The sequence below is a fragment of the Triturus cristatus genome, chromosome 1_2 (assembly GCF_964204655.1).
Source record: "Triturus cristatus chromosome 1_2, aTriCri1.1, whole genome shotgun sequence".
Classification (NCBI taxonomy): Eukaryota; Metazoa; Chordata; class Amphibia; order Caudata; family Salamandridae; genus Triturus; species Triturus cristatus.
In genome coordinates, this window is record NC_140580.1 from 437,863,811 (window position 1) to 437,880,555 (window position 16,745).

General features: G+C 42.2%; 1 protein-coding gene across 3 annotated transcripts in view; it reads left to right on the forward strand.

Annotated features, from left to right (window-relative positions):
* The window catches only part of TBC1D12 (TBC1 domain family member 12), a 244,564-nt gene that overhangs the window by 44,605 nt on the left and 183,214 nt on the right, over window positions 1–16,745 (forward strand). For 2 of the 3 annotated variants that reach the window (XM_085605869.1, XM_085605888.1), the window contains exon 2: window positions 14,122–14,178. The exons of the other annotated variant lie outside the window; for it this stretch is intronic. In XM_085605869.1, coding sequence (XP_085461995.1) covers window positions 14,122–14,178 — 57 coding nt within the window. The remainder of the gene's footprint in view (window positions 1–14,121; window positions 14,179–16,745) is intronic. 3 annotated transcript variants of the gene reach the window in all.

The following is a 16,745-nucleotide window of genomic DNA, read 5'->3' on the forward strand; positions in this document are numbered from 1 at the left end:
AGGAAAAATTGGAAAATCTTGCAAGTGGATGAAACAGTGAAAGAACTTGTGGGCAATCACCCCATGATCACATATCGCAGAGCTCGTAACCTCAAAGATCGATTGGTTAACAGTCATTATCAATCTAAAAAGGATACTCATTGGCTAAAAACAACAGGTTTCATAAAATGTCAAAAATGCAAAGTGTGTGAAATTGCTAGACCCACCAAAGAAGTATGCCTAGCGAACGGTTCCAAATGGCAAATAAAACAGCTAATATCATGCAAAAGTGAATTTACAATTTACATTATCGAGTGCCCATGTAAAATGAAATACGTAGGCAGCACCACTTGTGAACTAAAAAAACGAATTTTGGAACACACACGAGCAGTGACAAACAAGGACGCATCCAACGCAGTGGCAAAACACATGAACCAATCACACACTAACAATTGGAAACTCCTAAAATTTTACAGAATTGAAACCATACCACTGACCATCAGAGGGGGAAACAGAGAAAAAACATTACGACAAAAGGAATCTCGTTTCATTATTAAGCTCAGGACACTGAATCCTTATGGGCTGAACCAAAGTGAGGAATTATACAGCCACCTCTGAACTGTATGAAATTGATTTTTGGTGATAAGAAAAATGTGGAATGCTTTGGAAACTTGTGTGGGGGTTTTTTTTTCTATAGCTTACAATTTTTGGAACATGCAATGTTACATGCATTGTTTACTAAATTGATTAACTTCTACCACATCCTAGTTTACCTGTTTGCTAACCCGGCTAAATAATTGAGGTGCCCATATGTTAATAGATCAATAGACAGAGGTATGATCTCAATACTTGAATGTCACACCCCACTGGAGGGGTATTATTGATGAATAACGATGGTATAACAATTAGGCAAAAAATCATGCCTTCATCACTCTATAATTACAAGCCATTGGGTACTTCAAATATGAATTTATAATTTTTTATTCACTGTAAATATTGATCGTGGCACCATGGGTTTGCGGAATATGATTGCATATATTTGGTGCGGAATGAAAATTTCATTTGAATATCATAGATGATTATAACATGTTGACAAATGTTGAAAGTTTATGTTAAATTGGTGATGGGAACTACAAGTCCCACAATGCATACGAAAGTCACATGACAGGAAATGCTTGTGTTTTTTTCAAAAAACTGTTATTAATTGTACACGCAAACCAGGCCACAGTATCGTGAGCAAGGTCTTGTGGCAAGACCGAAACGCGTCGCTTTGTTTATGGATTTATTGCACACTTTAATTGGGCTAAAATAAAAACATCTCTCATATTTTGCGGAGTGCGACCCTACTTTCTCTTTGTTTAAAGAGATTTTTGGACATATTGCAACGGTCTGGGCTCGACCGTAGGATAACGCACTGGGGAGAGCGCCATTCTCTCTGACGAAACGAGCCAACAACGTGGGATATATATATATATATATATATATATATATTCACACACTCACCCCCTCTCTCCCCTCCCCTTCCCGGCAGTCGCCAGTAGGTAGTTATAGTTAAGACCTAGTTTCCTTAGGTGAAGCATTTTTTGACTTTGACCACTCTGCATGAGACTTTGCCACAAAAGTGTCACGTGGGTACTATTGATTGGGAAGTTTGGGGTTGATCCGTGCAGTGGGGACCGAGAATTTGGAGTGCAAAGTTTGTAATGTTAATTCCCATAGATAGCCACCTCTACAGCCCAAACCACTGAACAGACTTGCATCAAATTTGGCAGGGAGGTAGATGTCGGTTCAAGAAAGTGCCTTTTGCTTATTTGGTGTAAATCAGTTCAGTAGTTTTTTGAGAAATGTAAGTTTAAAATTACAGTGATGTCTCTGGCCATGGATATTTCGCAGTAGTTTCGCTATGAATCTTAAATGCATGAATGCGCCAACGGGAATGCTCTGATTGGCTGGACGCAACCCGAATAGAAAGTTGCGTCTGGCGTTTAATCTATCTGGAACAGTTTTTTGGGCTAAAAATCTGTTTGAAAGCCCACATAAGGGGTCAGGGTGGAGATACTCTGAGCCCATTGTTGAGAAATGGAGGTGTTGGTAACAGAACTTTTTAGTCCAAAATTAAGTTGTTATTTATATAGTGAGTTATCCACTGTGATGGTTAGAATTAATTATATAGTTATCATTTTTGATGTGATGGTGGCGGCTATTGAATTCCTGCTTTTGTCTTCTGCATTCACAACGTACCTGTGGGAAAAGCGATGACCTGGTCCTCACGATCTCCGATCTCACCACGAAAAACAGGTTTTAGAGATGGTGGTTCTAGAAATATACTAGAAAAGTATGTATGACGTGTACAGTAATAAACCTCTAGTGTGTAAAATACTGTAATGTGTGTGCATATATGTGTTTTCACTTTATGGAGAAGGTGCCATCGTCGCAGTTAACGACGTCATTGCGACGTCCCGAATAAACGCGAAAACTGAAAATTGGTCTGACAGTTGTTTTTTTAAGGAAACTTAGTACAAAATATTAGTATAAACATGCTTTGAAAGAAGTATGTATATAGTAATGTGCATAGGGCGATGTTGAGAATGGACTTTTTAGGTCTCGCCTAGCTATTGCGTTTACGCAATCGCTATGCGAGACTCTAGTAAGGGGCATTTCAAAGTGCTCCCAAAAGTGGATTGCATGGCGAGCACGCGCACAATCACGTGCATGGTGCCGCCATGCAATCCGTTTGGGGAAATGCTTCAGCCCACTGGCGCCCTCGGCATCATTCTTCAAAGGGTCCGCTCCCCCGCCTGGCATGCGCTCCCCCGCCCAGCGCGCGCGCGCGCCACGCTCTGCCGCGTCACAAATTTGCTTTCGCTTTAAGCGCTTCAGCCCACTGGCGCCCTCGGCATCATTCTTCAAAGGGTCCGCTCCCCCGCCTGGTTCTTAAACTAGTTCCCTCCTGAAACTCCATGCTCTGATCTCCCCGATCTGAAGTAGGGGGAATGCACTCGGGCAAGCTATCCCCCTGTGCTGAAAGAGAGCACGCTACTGCACGAGTGCACTCCATGCTAGGATGTGGGCATGTTTCTACTGGCTGAGCGCTCAACTGCTCTCTTTTGATCTTACTTTCCTTACCCCCCACTCCCATGCGCTGGTAGAGTGCACTTGAGAAAACTCTTCCTTCTGTGCTGCTATAAAATGAATAACAGACTTTACAGCGCATTGACCTTTTCTTACTACGTGTTGGTTTACATCGTTGTACCTTTACTACGCATTTGTTGTTGTAAAGGCTGAGATTTCTGGTTCGGCTCAAATCCCCATTTTACTTACACACACGCTCACACTCTTTATACTCTATTTACCCCGGCCTGATCCATAAAACCCCTACTACCCTGTGTCCTTGCCCATTACTAAACCCTAAAGTCCTTTCCTACTCTATATCTTTACCGATCCCTGAAACCCTAAATATGCCTTACAACCCTGCGCCAGTACCTATTCCAAGACCCCCTACTACTCCGTACCCTTACCTTTCCATGAACTTCAAACCGCACCTTACTTGCTCCTTCTCTATCCCTGAACCCTAAAACACTCTTAAACTGTACTGCCCTGTACCTTTACCCATCCCCGAACCCTTAAAATTTCTTACACCTTATTTTTCTTAATAAATAATATCTTAAAATGCTTACCTTCGTGCTTAATTCGTAAAACTATAGATAGATTGTTCTTATCTCCAAATAAGGCAAACCGCTCCACCATGTGGCAGACTGCCGTAAGTGTAGGTGTTCACATCTTGTGTACCCACCGCATTTGGGACATTTTTCAAATGTTCACGTCTCACGAATCTTTCAGAAACTGCAGGAAGGAAATCCAAATTATTAACACACAGATCTTTCATCTAGGACTGTCCGTACTCTCAATGAAAACAAATCAAACTACCCACAGAGGATTTAATAGGCCAATACAAAATAACACAATGCCATTTTCAAAGTGAAAAGTATTTTTTTCAACAGACCAAATAGACAAAGAAATCAATCAATCCAAGATGGCTTCATGTTCTGAAAGTCTTGCCAATTATATTTCTCTACAATCAAGGTCCGGTATACACATAGTTGCACAACTGAACTGCACCATTTTCTGTATGCAAAGTAAACACTGTAACTCCTTTTTCACCAACAAATCCAACATCAAACATAATACTAAAATGAAAAAATAATACCAAATACCATTTTCAGACCCAGTTTTCAACGCCGTTTTCGAAAACCCCTTCAAATGCTGATAATCTCACTACTTTCATCCTATAAAATGCCAGCGGTCTGATAAAGGGTACTTTTCTCCTCCTGTTTGACTCCTGCTTGACCTCCTTCTCCTTAAGCAGGGTGCAGATCAGCAACTGCGTTTTACTTGTTCTCTGGACCAACTCTCTGGTACCAGACCTGCCAACAAGCATTGGCATAGCCAATAGATCTCGCCTTTGGGACCTTATAAGTGTTTAGCCATGCAACAGTTGATGTTGCACCAAGGATATTGTGCTGCATAACTAAATACTTATAAGGTCCCAAAAGCGAGACCTATTGGCTATGCCAATGCTTGTTTACATATTATTTTTGGATGTGTTGGTGGCCATTGAATGTCTGCTTTTGTGTTCCGTTTTCGCGACATGTCCGCAGGGATGGCGATTACCTACGTCATTGAGACTCCCGCTGTCTTCGCGGAAACCGAAAATACTGTTTGAATGCGATTATTCTGTAAACTCACTACAAAAATGAGTTTGAAGAGTACATTAACAAAGCTCTACTGTTAAATATACTGTAGAATTTGTCTATATATGTTTTACACTTTGTATAAACCAAGCACTCTTCGCGACTACTGATGTCATCGCCGTGACGTCGGTAGTCGCGAATACAATTATTTTTTTGGTAAAGGTGGCTTTCTTCTAAATTTTTCACAGAAAGAAAAGTTAAAACAATATTTGACTAAATATTTAGAGTTAAACTTTATTTTAAAAATGTCTTTAAGTGTATTTTTCAGTTTGTGAAATACACTTACTGATGACAGAATCTCCGCAGTAAATGCGACAATATTCTGCCGACTTGCACAATTGTTCAAAATAAAACCAGTTATTAATGTATTTTCTGATAAACATATAAGAAATCAAACCAGCATTTGCAATGCAATTGGTCTCGCCCTTGGGACCTTACATGTGTTTAGCTATGCAGCACATTAGCCTGGGTACTAAAACATCTACTGGTTTTTAACATGGAGGGAAAGTAAGCACCAAACTGCGTGACACGCCAGGTATGGGAACACATGGAGAGGAATATTGCCTTTCAGCTGGAAATGGTATATTCCAAAGCCCTGTTTTTAATATAAAATCAGGGCCTTCGGTGGTCGTATCACTGAAAAAACAAGATTTGAAAAACATATTATTGTCTACGGTTGCTTGTGGAAGACAATTTCTATGGACTGGAATCTAGAGAATGCTAAAGTGATTCTGGTATTTTACTGACCGCTGCTGGTCATTTTCTATCTAGATGGTTAAATAGAGGCAGTTCAAAAAGCCGAAAGCAATTCTGGAATTTTACTGACCTCTACTGAACTTTTTCTATCAAGACCTCAAGACAGTTGAATAGAGGCAGGTGAACAGAAAAAAAAAAAGTCTGTAAGCGGAAGCAGACCAGTCCTAGGGCTGATCTACAGAGCCCACAAAGTACATACACATATCAGTATATACTAAAGTATATTCAAGAGGTTTCAAATGCTCGACCTAAAAATGAGTGGTGTATTATATAAATATAATACACAATATCCAATTATAAAAAGAAAGTATGAAAATCATTGAGGTTCACTTTTTTTTAAAAAAATGGACGTTACAATTAAGAAATAGAATTTAAAAGACCTTTGAAACTGAAATAAATAAAGGTTACAGGGACGTTACAGGTAACAGTTGGCATTTAAAAAACCTTAGATATTCAGTGAAAAACCAAAGGTTACATGGACGTTATAGTTAGGAAATAGAATTTTAAAAACTTAGAAATTCACTGAAAAAGCCAAAGGTTACAGGGGACCTTATAGTTGGGCTGATATTTCACTCGTACAAAATGAGAAATTCATCAGTTATAGTTGGCTGAGCCAACTATAACTTGTGCCCCTGCAATGCATGGCTTATGACCTCACATATTACATCACTCATGACTTGTGCAGCTACCCTCACTGAGAGAATAGAGAATGGAGTATGGTGACATACCGAGATGGCGGACAGTATTGGGAGAGAGTAAAAGAGGAAATAGTCCGTTTTCTAGTCACCTGAAAGTAAATTGTCCAATGGGAAGCTGGACATGAGTGTTTAAATTGATATCTATGCAAAAAAAAAAAATGACTGGCCTTGAAAAAGGCTATTTTGCTGAAACGCGTCTGCCACATTACAAGGAACTGTCAAATACCTTGAGTGCTCCAATTTGGTGTTCTTGTGTTTTACTTGATGGTCACTACCATGAAAGGATGCACCCACCCGCAAGTTGTTTGGTAGGATGAAGTGGCATTTGGCGGGAAAATATATATATATATATATATATATATATATATATCTACTGGCGGTCGCCAGTAGATAGTTATAGTTAGGACCACGTTTCCATAGGAAATCCGCAACATTCTATTTGGAATAACTTTGGCGCCGGTCGACGAATCCTCGGGAAAATTTCAAAATAGGTGTGGCGCTACGCTCCGCTCCTACCCTGAAAGTCTCGGGGGGATTCGTCAAGCTGGGGCTGAGAAAAAAGGGGGGTCCCAAAACGCGTTTTTCCCATGCATTTTTCCATAGGACCTTTAGACACAGCTACAGCCCGTACGGTAAAAAAAACAAACAATATCCACGTTTTCATCACCCCGTGTGCAAAAGGTGCCCGAAGTGCACCTTTTGTGCACGGCATAAGTGTTTTAAAGACAATCTGTAGATAACCATTAACAACGATGTGCCTAATACGGCCTCCGTGTGCGGACGGTGCGCGAAGCGCATCGTGCGTACATGGCCCATATAGCGTAACGTGGGCACGCGGTGCCCACCGTGCGTGCACGGCACTAACTGCGTAAAGTGGGCGCGCGGTGCGCGAAGTGCACCGCGTGCTCACTGTGCGCGCACGGAATGAACTGCGTAAAGTGGGCGCGCACGCCACGAACGGCGTAAAGTAACTTAGCATTTAAAAAAACGGACAAATTCACTGAAAAAACCATAGGTTTCACACACGTTATAGTTACGAATTAGCGTTTAAAAAACCTTGCAAATTCACTGAAAAAACCATAGGTTTCACACAAGTTATAGTTAGCGGACATTTTACTGATAAAAAACCATTGAAATTCCCCCGTTATAGTTAGTGCAGGCAACTATAACTCACGCGACCGCAATCCTCTGCTGATGACATATGTGTCTTTATGGAAAAAAAAAATTGTAATATATGTATAGCTAAAAATTTATGGAAGAAGACATGGGTAAATAAGTGTCTAAATACAGTATTAGCATCAGCAGAGGATTGCGGTCGCGTGAGTTATAGTTGCCTGCACTAACTATAACGGGGGAATTTCAATGGTTTTTTATCAGTAAAATGTCCGCTAACTATAACTTGTGTGAAACCTATGGTTTTTTCAGTGAATTTGCAAGGTTTTTTAAATGCTAATTCCTAACTATAACGTGTGTGAAAGCTACGGTTTTTTCAGTGAATTTATATATTATACATACACACACACATTTTTTGTTCTACTAATACATTTGGTGCCGTTTGATGAATCTTCACGAAATTTTCCATACTAGTAGGTAAGTTGTTCAGCTGCTGTCTATAAAGGTTCGGGGTGATTCATCACGCGGAGGCCAAATAAAAGGGGGAGTCCCAAAACACCTTTTTGCCCATGCATTGTCTAGGTGGATTTTACAGCATTCTGGGAGCTGTAGTTGAACTATAGCGAAGTTGTGAGCACATGACTATCAGGCAGCGGACTACCGCCAATGGGAGAGACTTTGGTTGACTAAAGGTGAGGGTGGAGCCATATCTTGAACACAGCTGCATCTGAGGAAGGCCTCACAGGCCGAAATGCATTATGCAAGTGCTGTTTTAATTAAAGATCTCCCGACGTTTCCCCCGAGTGGCCTCTACTTCTTCCTTGTGCAGTGGATTGTTGTGGATAATTTTGCGCCGGCCAGAGGCGCATTAGAGGCACCGTTCCCTGAAAGAGACCGGAGTATCACTGGCACCCGCTGCTGTTGCAGCTTTTTCGTCGTCAAGGTATTGACATGACTCCGGCCCGCCTAGGATTGCACGCATGCCAGCGGCTGCTGCGGATAGCAGCCCATTATTAATGGGGAGCCAGGTTCACTGAATTGCTGGCTCACGGCCCGGCTAGCACAATGCACATCAAGGCTGGAGCGTTGAAGGGGACTCGAGGGCGATCTACGGAACACCGTCACACAAGAACTCCTTTAATTTGTTACTTGGCACCTTTTAGTTTCATTGCCATTACCCACAGAGGTTTTATTTCAAAGGTCCCTCCCAGGCAACACTCACCCAGTTATACAGCATTCTGGGAGCTGTAGTTGAACTATAGCGAAGTTGTGAGCACATGACTATCAGGCAGCGTACTACCGCCAATGGGAGAGACTTTGGTTGACTAAAGGTGAGGGTGGAGCCATATCTTGAACACAGCTGCATCTGAAGAAGGCCTCACAGGCCAAAATGCATTATGCAAGTGCTGTTTTAATTAAAGATCTCCCGACGTTTCCCCCCGAGTGGCCTCTACTTCTATCTATATATATATATATATATATAATTATACATACACACACACACATTTTTTGTTCTACTAATACATTTGGTGCCGTTTGATGAATCTTCACGAAATTTTCCATACTAGTAGGTAAGTTGTTCAGCTGCTGTCTATAAAGGTTCGGGGTGATTCATCACGCGGAGGCCAAATAAAAGGGGGAGTCCCAAAACACCTTTTTGCCCATGCATTGTCTAGGTGGATTTTACAGTTGTTTGAAATGGCTACAGCTCGAACCGCTGAACAGCATTGCACCAAATTTGGTAAAAAAGTAGATCTTTGTGCACAAAGCGACCTTTTTATAATTTGGTGTAAATCCATTCAGTAGTTTGGGAGTTATTAAAAAAAGAAATTTAGGGACGCAGATCCACCCGCTGGGCAATTCACGAATACCCGCGGATCCGGGGGAAAAGCAAAGCCCTGGTTCGGTGGCCAAAGTTTCAGCTGCCATTTGCTTGTCACTTGGCCCGGTAAAGTGTCAAAAAAACATAAGGGGTCAGGATACATGTATCCTGTTCCCACATGACACATGTAGGGGTCCCGAGGGATCCGTCATGAGCAAAAAATTGCCCACTTTTTTTTTGGGGCGGGGGGCAGGATTCGAGGAACCGCGGTACTTGCTTATCTAAAGCCCATTGGGTAAAAAAAGCCCTCATACACCATACCCCTGCTGCGTACTGGCGAAGGCCGTGGGGGTTATATTAACGTACGGTAATTATATATTGCATAAGGTTAAAAAAATAGCAATTCACTGAAGAAGGAAAAAAAGCAAAGTTTACAGGGATGTTCTAGTTAGGTTGACGTTTTACCCACACAAAACCATAGAAACTCAGCAGTAACAGTTCTACTTATATGAAGAAACTATAACTTGTGCCGTTAAGTAACTTTAGGCCAGAAGTTATAGTTTCTTAACATGAGTAGAAGTATAACTGTTGAATTTCTGTGGTTTTTGTGTGGATAAACATTAACGTGACTACGTCCCTGCAGTAATTTATTTTTTTTCCCTCGGTGTTTGTGTGAGAATGTATATGTGTGTATATATATGTATAATATATAAACACGTTTTGGGACACCCCTTTTTTCTCAGCCCCCGCTTGACGAATCACCCCAAGACTTTCAGGATAGGAGCGGACCGGAGCGCCCCAACAGTTTTGAAAATTTCGCGAGGATTCGTTGACCGGCGCCAAAGTTATGGGGAATAGAATGTTGTGAATTTCCTATGGAAAATAGGTCCGAAGTATGACTAGATATATCACGCTCTGTGGGGAAATGTCCAAACCACGAGCTGCACTCGAGAGCAAGTTGCTATTCCCCATTAGCCTTTATTGGTACGGGCACATGAGAGCAGAGGTCAATTACAGGCACCTGACTTATGCCGACACATTTCGTTTATTTCCTTCTTCATGGGCGTTTAGAGTCAGAAAGGTGCATTGTGGTACTTTGCATTTCATAATATGGCAATATTGTTTGCGCAAATGGGCTGCTTATACTTATTCGCACGTAGCCTTTCAGGAGTCAAAGTCCGTTATAAATCCTAGATGGATGCACCCTCAATCCGATGCTGATAGAAGCTCCACATGAGCCCCTCTGGACTCGTATGCCCTCAATCTGTACTTGCTCTCCACTGCGTGAACTCTCCATTTCTGGGAGCTCCGTGGTCTCCACACCAGGGGTGGTGCGAGCTCAATACTGTACCAATAAAGGCTAATGGGGATTAGCAACTTGCTCTCGAGTGCAGCTCGTGTTTTGGACATTTCCCCGCAGAGCGCGATATACTACTGGCCGTAATGCAGCTGAGCTCGCACCAACCCTGGTGTGGGGGCCACGGAGCTCCCAGAAATGGAGGGTTCACGCCGTGGAGAGCTAGTACGGATTGAGGGCATACGAGTCCAGAGGGGCTCATGTGGAGCTTCTATCAGCATCGGATTGACCTTTGCTCTCATGTGCCCGTACCAATAAAGGCTAATGGGGAACAGCAACTTGCTCTCGAGTGCAGCTCGTGTTTTGAACATTTCCCCAAAGAGCGCGATAGATAGATAGATAGATATATATTATTATTGATAGATGCAGAGGTGTCGCATCTACTTACCAAAGGGGCCCTAACACCCTCGGTTTTTCATTCCAACAGCTTCCTCAGCAATCTTTGAGTGGACAAAAGGGATACTAGTGTATCCACTGCAGGAAAATTTATGTTCGACCCCACGATGGTCCCTGGTTCAAATCCCAGCACATGTTCTCCACCTTTCCAAGGTTGATACAGTGAGAACTGGTGAGCTGGGTACCAGTGTTCTGGTTGTGTGTGCTTGTTTTCATTGTCATGCAATGATAGTGGAGTCAATAAGATATCCTGGGGGAGCGGGGGGGGGGGGGAGTGTGGAGGACTTTGGGCATGATTAAGTATCCTTATGCTGTCACTCTTGAAAATGCAAGATTATTGTGGTACTGATGCTACTCCAGGCCATCGTTTTATTTGTGTTTATTTGTTGTCGGGTACTACTAATCGCACAGTGTCATGACTAAATCTGTACTAGCCTTTTGAGAGCAAACGGTCATATGACTGAACCTTGTCCATCCCTATTACCCTTTTATAGGTGATATTGCCATGTGGCCAGCCATTCCATTGGAAATTCTGAGGCGTGATGAGCCCACTCCAAATCGGATTGCCATTTTAGGGGTGGTCAGATGGGTGACTGCAGTGCTAACACATTATGCCATGTCATGTGTGTCCCCACCAAACTAGTCCTGGATTTAAGCCCAGAAGCCTCTGCCTTCTTCTTCTTTTCATTTTACTTTTATAATTGTTGGCTTCGAAGTTTCAGCTTGTGAAGTGCTGTTTGCTAATAGGCCAGAAATAGCTGTGGATTTCACACTTGAAGGCCTAGCAGATATGTGACTAACTGTTTATTAAGCTGACCTTCTAACCTTTCAGAGACAAATTAAAGAGAGACAGTCACATATGTTCAATAAACTACATAAACTACATTGTTTCTTTAGCAAAACAAGGCATAACAGTGTTACTTATGTAAACACAGTATTAATGAAGTAATACACAGGTGACCATCATGAGCATTGCATTTGCTTTCTTAGATTATTGGAGTGATCTGACTTCCTATCCGCACATGAAAAATAAACACACTTCAGAGGTTAGAGGCAGGTCATTGATAACTGGCTCTCGGATGTTCAGGCCTGCAGAATTTGACAGAGGCACATAGGGAAGCTCACCCTTTCAAATTAATTTGCTCCCCTTTTGAATCCAGTTAAGAGGTCACGCTGGTTCTTTGACCTCATTATATCTTCGTCTCCATTTCAAGAAGGTGAGGAGATACTGTAACAGTTCCGTAAGCCAATGTAATTTAAAAAACTGCAGCGCCACAAACTTGGAGAATAAAAAGAAACCACGGACATAGAGCGGGCAGGAAGAGACCGGTTGCACAGATGCACACCTTTTTAGATTCAAGAGCAAAACAATTGGAGCTAAATAACTGCAGCGTCACGAGCCAGGGCTTGGAAAGGGGAAGTCTGTACCAAAGCTGGCTAGCTTAGGTCTGGGCTGAGGATATAGATAAGAATATCTTTCCTCACTTTAATCCTATATATACGAAATTGAGAAAGTGCTTGCATATACCAGATCTTTGTTGTATGAATAGATGTTGAGTGTAGGGTGTTCTGGCGTATTATTGCCCTCTATAGCTCCTTATTGAAAGCATTGTCTAGCCCTAGTGCCTTGGCTTCTCCTGACATTGGCTGAGTGGACAAACTGTCAGCTAAACTCTGCAAGTAGTGGGAGGAGGGAGGCCGTGGTTGGCGCTTGCAATGCTGGTGGCAGAGCGTTCAGTGTGCCATCCAAAAAATAATAATAATCTGGTGTCTTGTAGTGGTCCCTGCCCTTGCTCAGATTCTTGCGATGGGAGCGGAAGTGGGTCAATGTGTGCTTGTGTAATAATGTGCGTGTGCCCGTTGATGGGCACGGTGTTCATGTACGTAATTAAGTAATTCAGAAAGTCGTCTTCATTACTGTGTTGAATGGTAGGTGTGATTTGAAGGATGTTCCTCATGTTGGCTGTCCACCACGTGTGGGCACTCTGTACCACTCCCCCTGTTATAATGAAGGGGTGACTGCCAGGAGTAAAGAGCCACCCACGCTCTGGCCTGTGTCAGCCCTTGTTGTATGTTCGCCTCTTGCCAAACCCAACAAATGAAAGATGTGCAACAGGCTGCCTTCAGAAGTGTAGCAGGGAACCTTCGGCACAGAGTGTACCATGCCTTTAGAATTCTGACTTTCCCAGACCCCTTCCCCCGTTCGCTTGAAAGGAAGTTGTTGTTGCTGATGAGTACCGCAAGCTACTTATTCATGTTTATTTGTGATACAGTATTTGTATTTGAGTTGTGGCTGACGTTTATTCGGTTCAGTGCTGTTGAGGTATGCTTATGGAAAACTAAGTCGTACTATTGAGCAGATTGAGGTTATTTTGAGCAATCCTGTAATTTTAAGGCCTCCTAAAATATGTCGAAGCATTTTAATAGTTTTATATGCATTTAAAATCATAGGTCTGAAGTTCGCTGCCTTTTAGCTACTTACAAAGCCAGCCTTCTTCATCTCTCGGTCTGTTTTTGTAATTAACATATTTCTTCCGCCCACTACAGCACACAGCACGAGGCAATGGTTCAGGACATGTCAGCCTTTGGCTGACTTCACTGTGAGTTAGCGCGTTCTTCTCCTTCACAAAGAGCGCAAATGTAGGCTTACTGAAAATGTATATTAATATTATGTTTACAGCGGCTTTCAGCTGCCCTCTTCACCCATAGATCTGTTGTTGTGTCAGTTACATGCCTTTTTCGCCTACTACAGCAAGGAGCAATATGACATTTGGTTAGCTTCACTGTGAGTGACTGCATTCAGCTGTTTCACAAAGTGCTGTCCGCACAACGTAGTCCCTTTCACTACCAGTGACTACAATGGCAAAGTGTGCTTTGTGAGCCCCTAAATAATTTTGCTTTTAGCCACTGTTTATTTTATATATTGGCAGGGACCTGGGACCTTAAGAAAAAAGGTTTACAAAAACTGTGAGAAAACAAAATGTGCTTTGTGAAGGCCCAAAACCTGGCAGCCAATGCTATTGGCTTTGCCAGTGCTTATTTTATTCCTAATTTGCTTCGGTAATACGATGTGCCTATTTCAAAGTGTGTCAATTAGCTTTATTTCCAGTAAAGTAAATTCTTAAGTAGGCAAAGTATTCTGGTGTAGCAGTTTATAAAATAAATATGCAGATTCGTTTTCCAGAAAGCCTACAAGTTACTTTTACTCTTCCAAGTTCTCACAGTTTTCTCTTCTGGTTTTCTCATTAGGATGGCGCTCCTGGCAATCTAACATCCGTATCGACGCCAAATCTTACAAGCACAGGGGTATGACATTCCTTACATTTTTCTGCTCCTTTTTTGCTAATGTCTGCATTCTTTTAAATTTTGCTGTTTGGTGTGAATCTTGACTGTCAAGTTAAATATCATTCTATCAGCTCTCATTTTTAGGTCTCGCCTGACCCAGCGCATGCGCTGGACTGGCGAGACTTTTTGAGAGGGCTCCAAAAAGTGCTACCAGGCCAAGAGCTACAGTGCATGTGAGCGGGCGCATGTGCCGTGCTTGACCGCGATTACCTTCACTTTTACGGCCGCTTTTATGTTTGATCGCGATCACTTTCGCGCTAGCATAGCCAATAGGTCTCGCTTTTGGGACCTTGTAAGTATTTAGTTATGCAACTGTTGCATGGCTAAACACTTATAAGGGCTCAAAGGTGAGACCTATTGGCTATGCCAATGCTTGTTCAATGTGTCTGCTGCTTCATGTGGGTTGGTTTTAGCAACCGCTTCACAAGATTGATATAGTTTGTGTTTATCACATTTCCATAAGTAAGAAAGAGGTGGAATCAAACGTCTGTTTTCACAACCTCTTAAAATCATGCAACCTAGTTAGTGTAGTCCAATATTTTGTAGAGCTACATTTTTCTTACATTAGTATGCTACAAAGAACAGCCCGGATGAAAGAGGTCATCAATTTATAGTAAAATAAAAGTTGCCTGTTTTAGGACTAAAACTTCCAATTAATAGTATCTTTTTTTTTTTTTTAAATGCACTCCAGGTAGTACTTCAGAATTTATGCATGTATTGTAACACAACGACTTCTTTATAAACCGAGCCCCATTGCTGTTATTTTTGCTAATATAGTGCACATGCCACAGTTTACCATCGTGCCCTTATATACCTCCTTTCGCTGGAACCTCGGGTAATAACCACACATTTGCTTCAGCACGATCCATTATGTTTAAAAAATGTTAAAGCATAAATGTTAAAATACAATTTCAGACAATCTGCCAGGAGCAGGCCGGGCCGTACTAAGTTCAAAACCGTCTCCCAACACAGCTCCTTCCAGAAGGGCATGGAGAGACTTTTCTTGGGCAACCGCGGGGCAAAACGTTTTTTTTCTCCTATGGTAGTCCTTCGGCTTCTGTATCTTTATCTGGAGGCCAGGCTCCTTGCTTTGCATCTGCATATAGGCCGGCAGATACCTTTTTTTTCTTCTTTATTTTTGTATTTGTTGCAATCACAGTTGTTAAAGGAACTTCCAGGTCATATTCATGTCTGGTCAGTGACGTGTGCTGTTATTCATACCCTGTAATGCTCCCCAAATCTGCCACTGCCAAAGACATGGGTGGGGAACAAACACTTTGTTGGCACAGATTTGCCACTCCTATTCCTCTACCTGTCTACATCCTTTTTCATTATTTCATCCACAAAGAAGTAACATATCTAATTGGCATCCAATACTGAGCTTCACAGTCTCCAAAGGGCAACTATCGCTCCACCCCAATTTGAAGTACAGAGTCGCTTAATCCCAGCAGCGCTTGATAGCTTCCTTTCACTAGTCCCATTTCTAATGTTCATTGCAACTTTCTCACAATCATGCTGGTGCCACCCAGAGACTTATTCTACCACCTCTCAAGAACATGTATGTTTATTTCATGTATGTAATAAATGGTGGCGGCGGGAATGCCACCAACTGCAAATAGTTTTAAACTATCTAAAACGGGCAATATTAAGAAATTGTATAAAAGTATAAACATGATATCCACGTAGCTGCGTGCCTGCTGTTAGAACATCAGAATCTAACTGACTCTCCGAGACCTCCAATGTCTCCCACTGCAGACCCTAACCACCTTTAAATCTGGTCTAAAAGACAGTCACTCCTGCCACATAACTATAACTGGCGACCCTATAAAACATTGGGTGGAGCGCAGACGGCCAGCAGCATCAGCTGACTGGAAAGCAGGAAATGGAACAAGGAAAAAACCAGGTTCCGTGCTTTCTTTTGCTGTGTTCCTAGGATATGGAACAAGAGCCCACATTGGATCCCCAAGGCTCCATCCCTTCTCCATTTATACATGGTGTTGAAAACTCACTTCTTCAAGCAACCCCTCACCCTGTGGTAACCACCTGGATTCTAATCCACCCCTGAATAATTCCTTCTCCTACACTACACCTCTATTACTCTTCTCCTTGCTTGAACCTCTGTGTCAGCTGCACTACAACACGGTTTGTTTCTCCACTCTAAACTCTATGCTTGATAATGTATTTCTACTGCCTCCCCTTGTGCTCTTCATCTGCACTGTGTACTGTAAAACACCCATTTTGTTTAGTATGTTGTTGCTTAGTAGCTGCTTATATTGCATGTCTCAGCTATACCCAAATGTATGCCTTTCATATAGTTTTGTTCAAAATGTTGGCACCCCATTTATAGGGTGCAGGATGAATCTATTAAACTAGTTAAGATTTGGTGGGGTGGAAAGCAGAGAGAAGAAAGTTCGACTAAGTCACATATTCTAGTTTTTACTTAATTCAGGCAGCATGGAATGCCTGATGTAGGCATGACATGGTGAGGTTCCACTGCTCAGCATTCTGTGTTAGATCATCTGATGTGG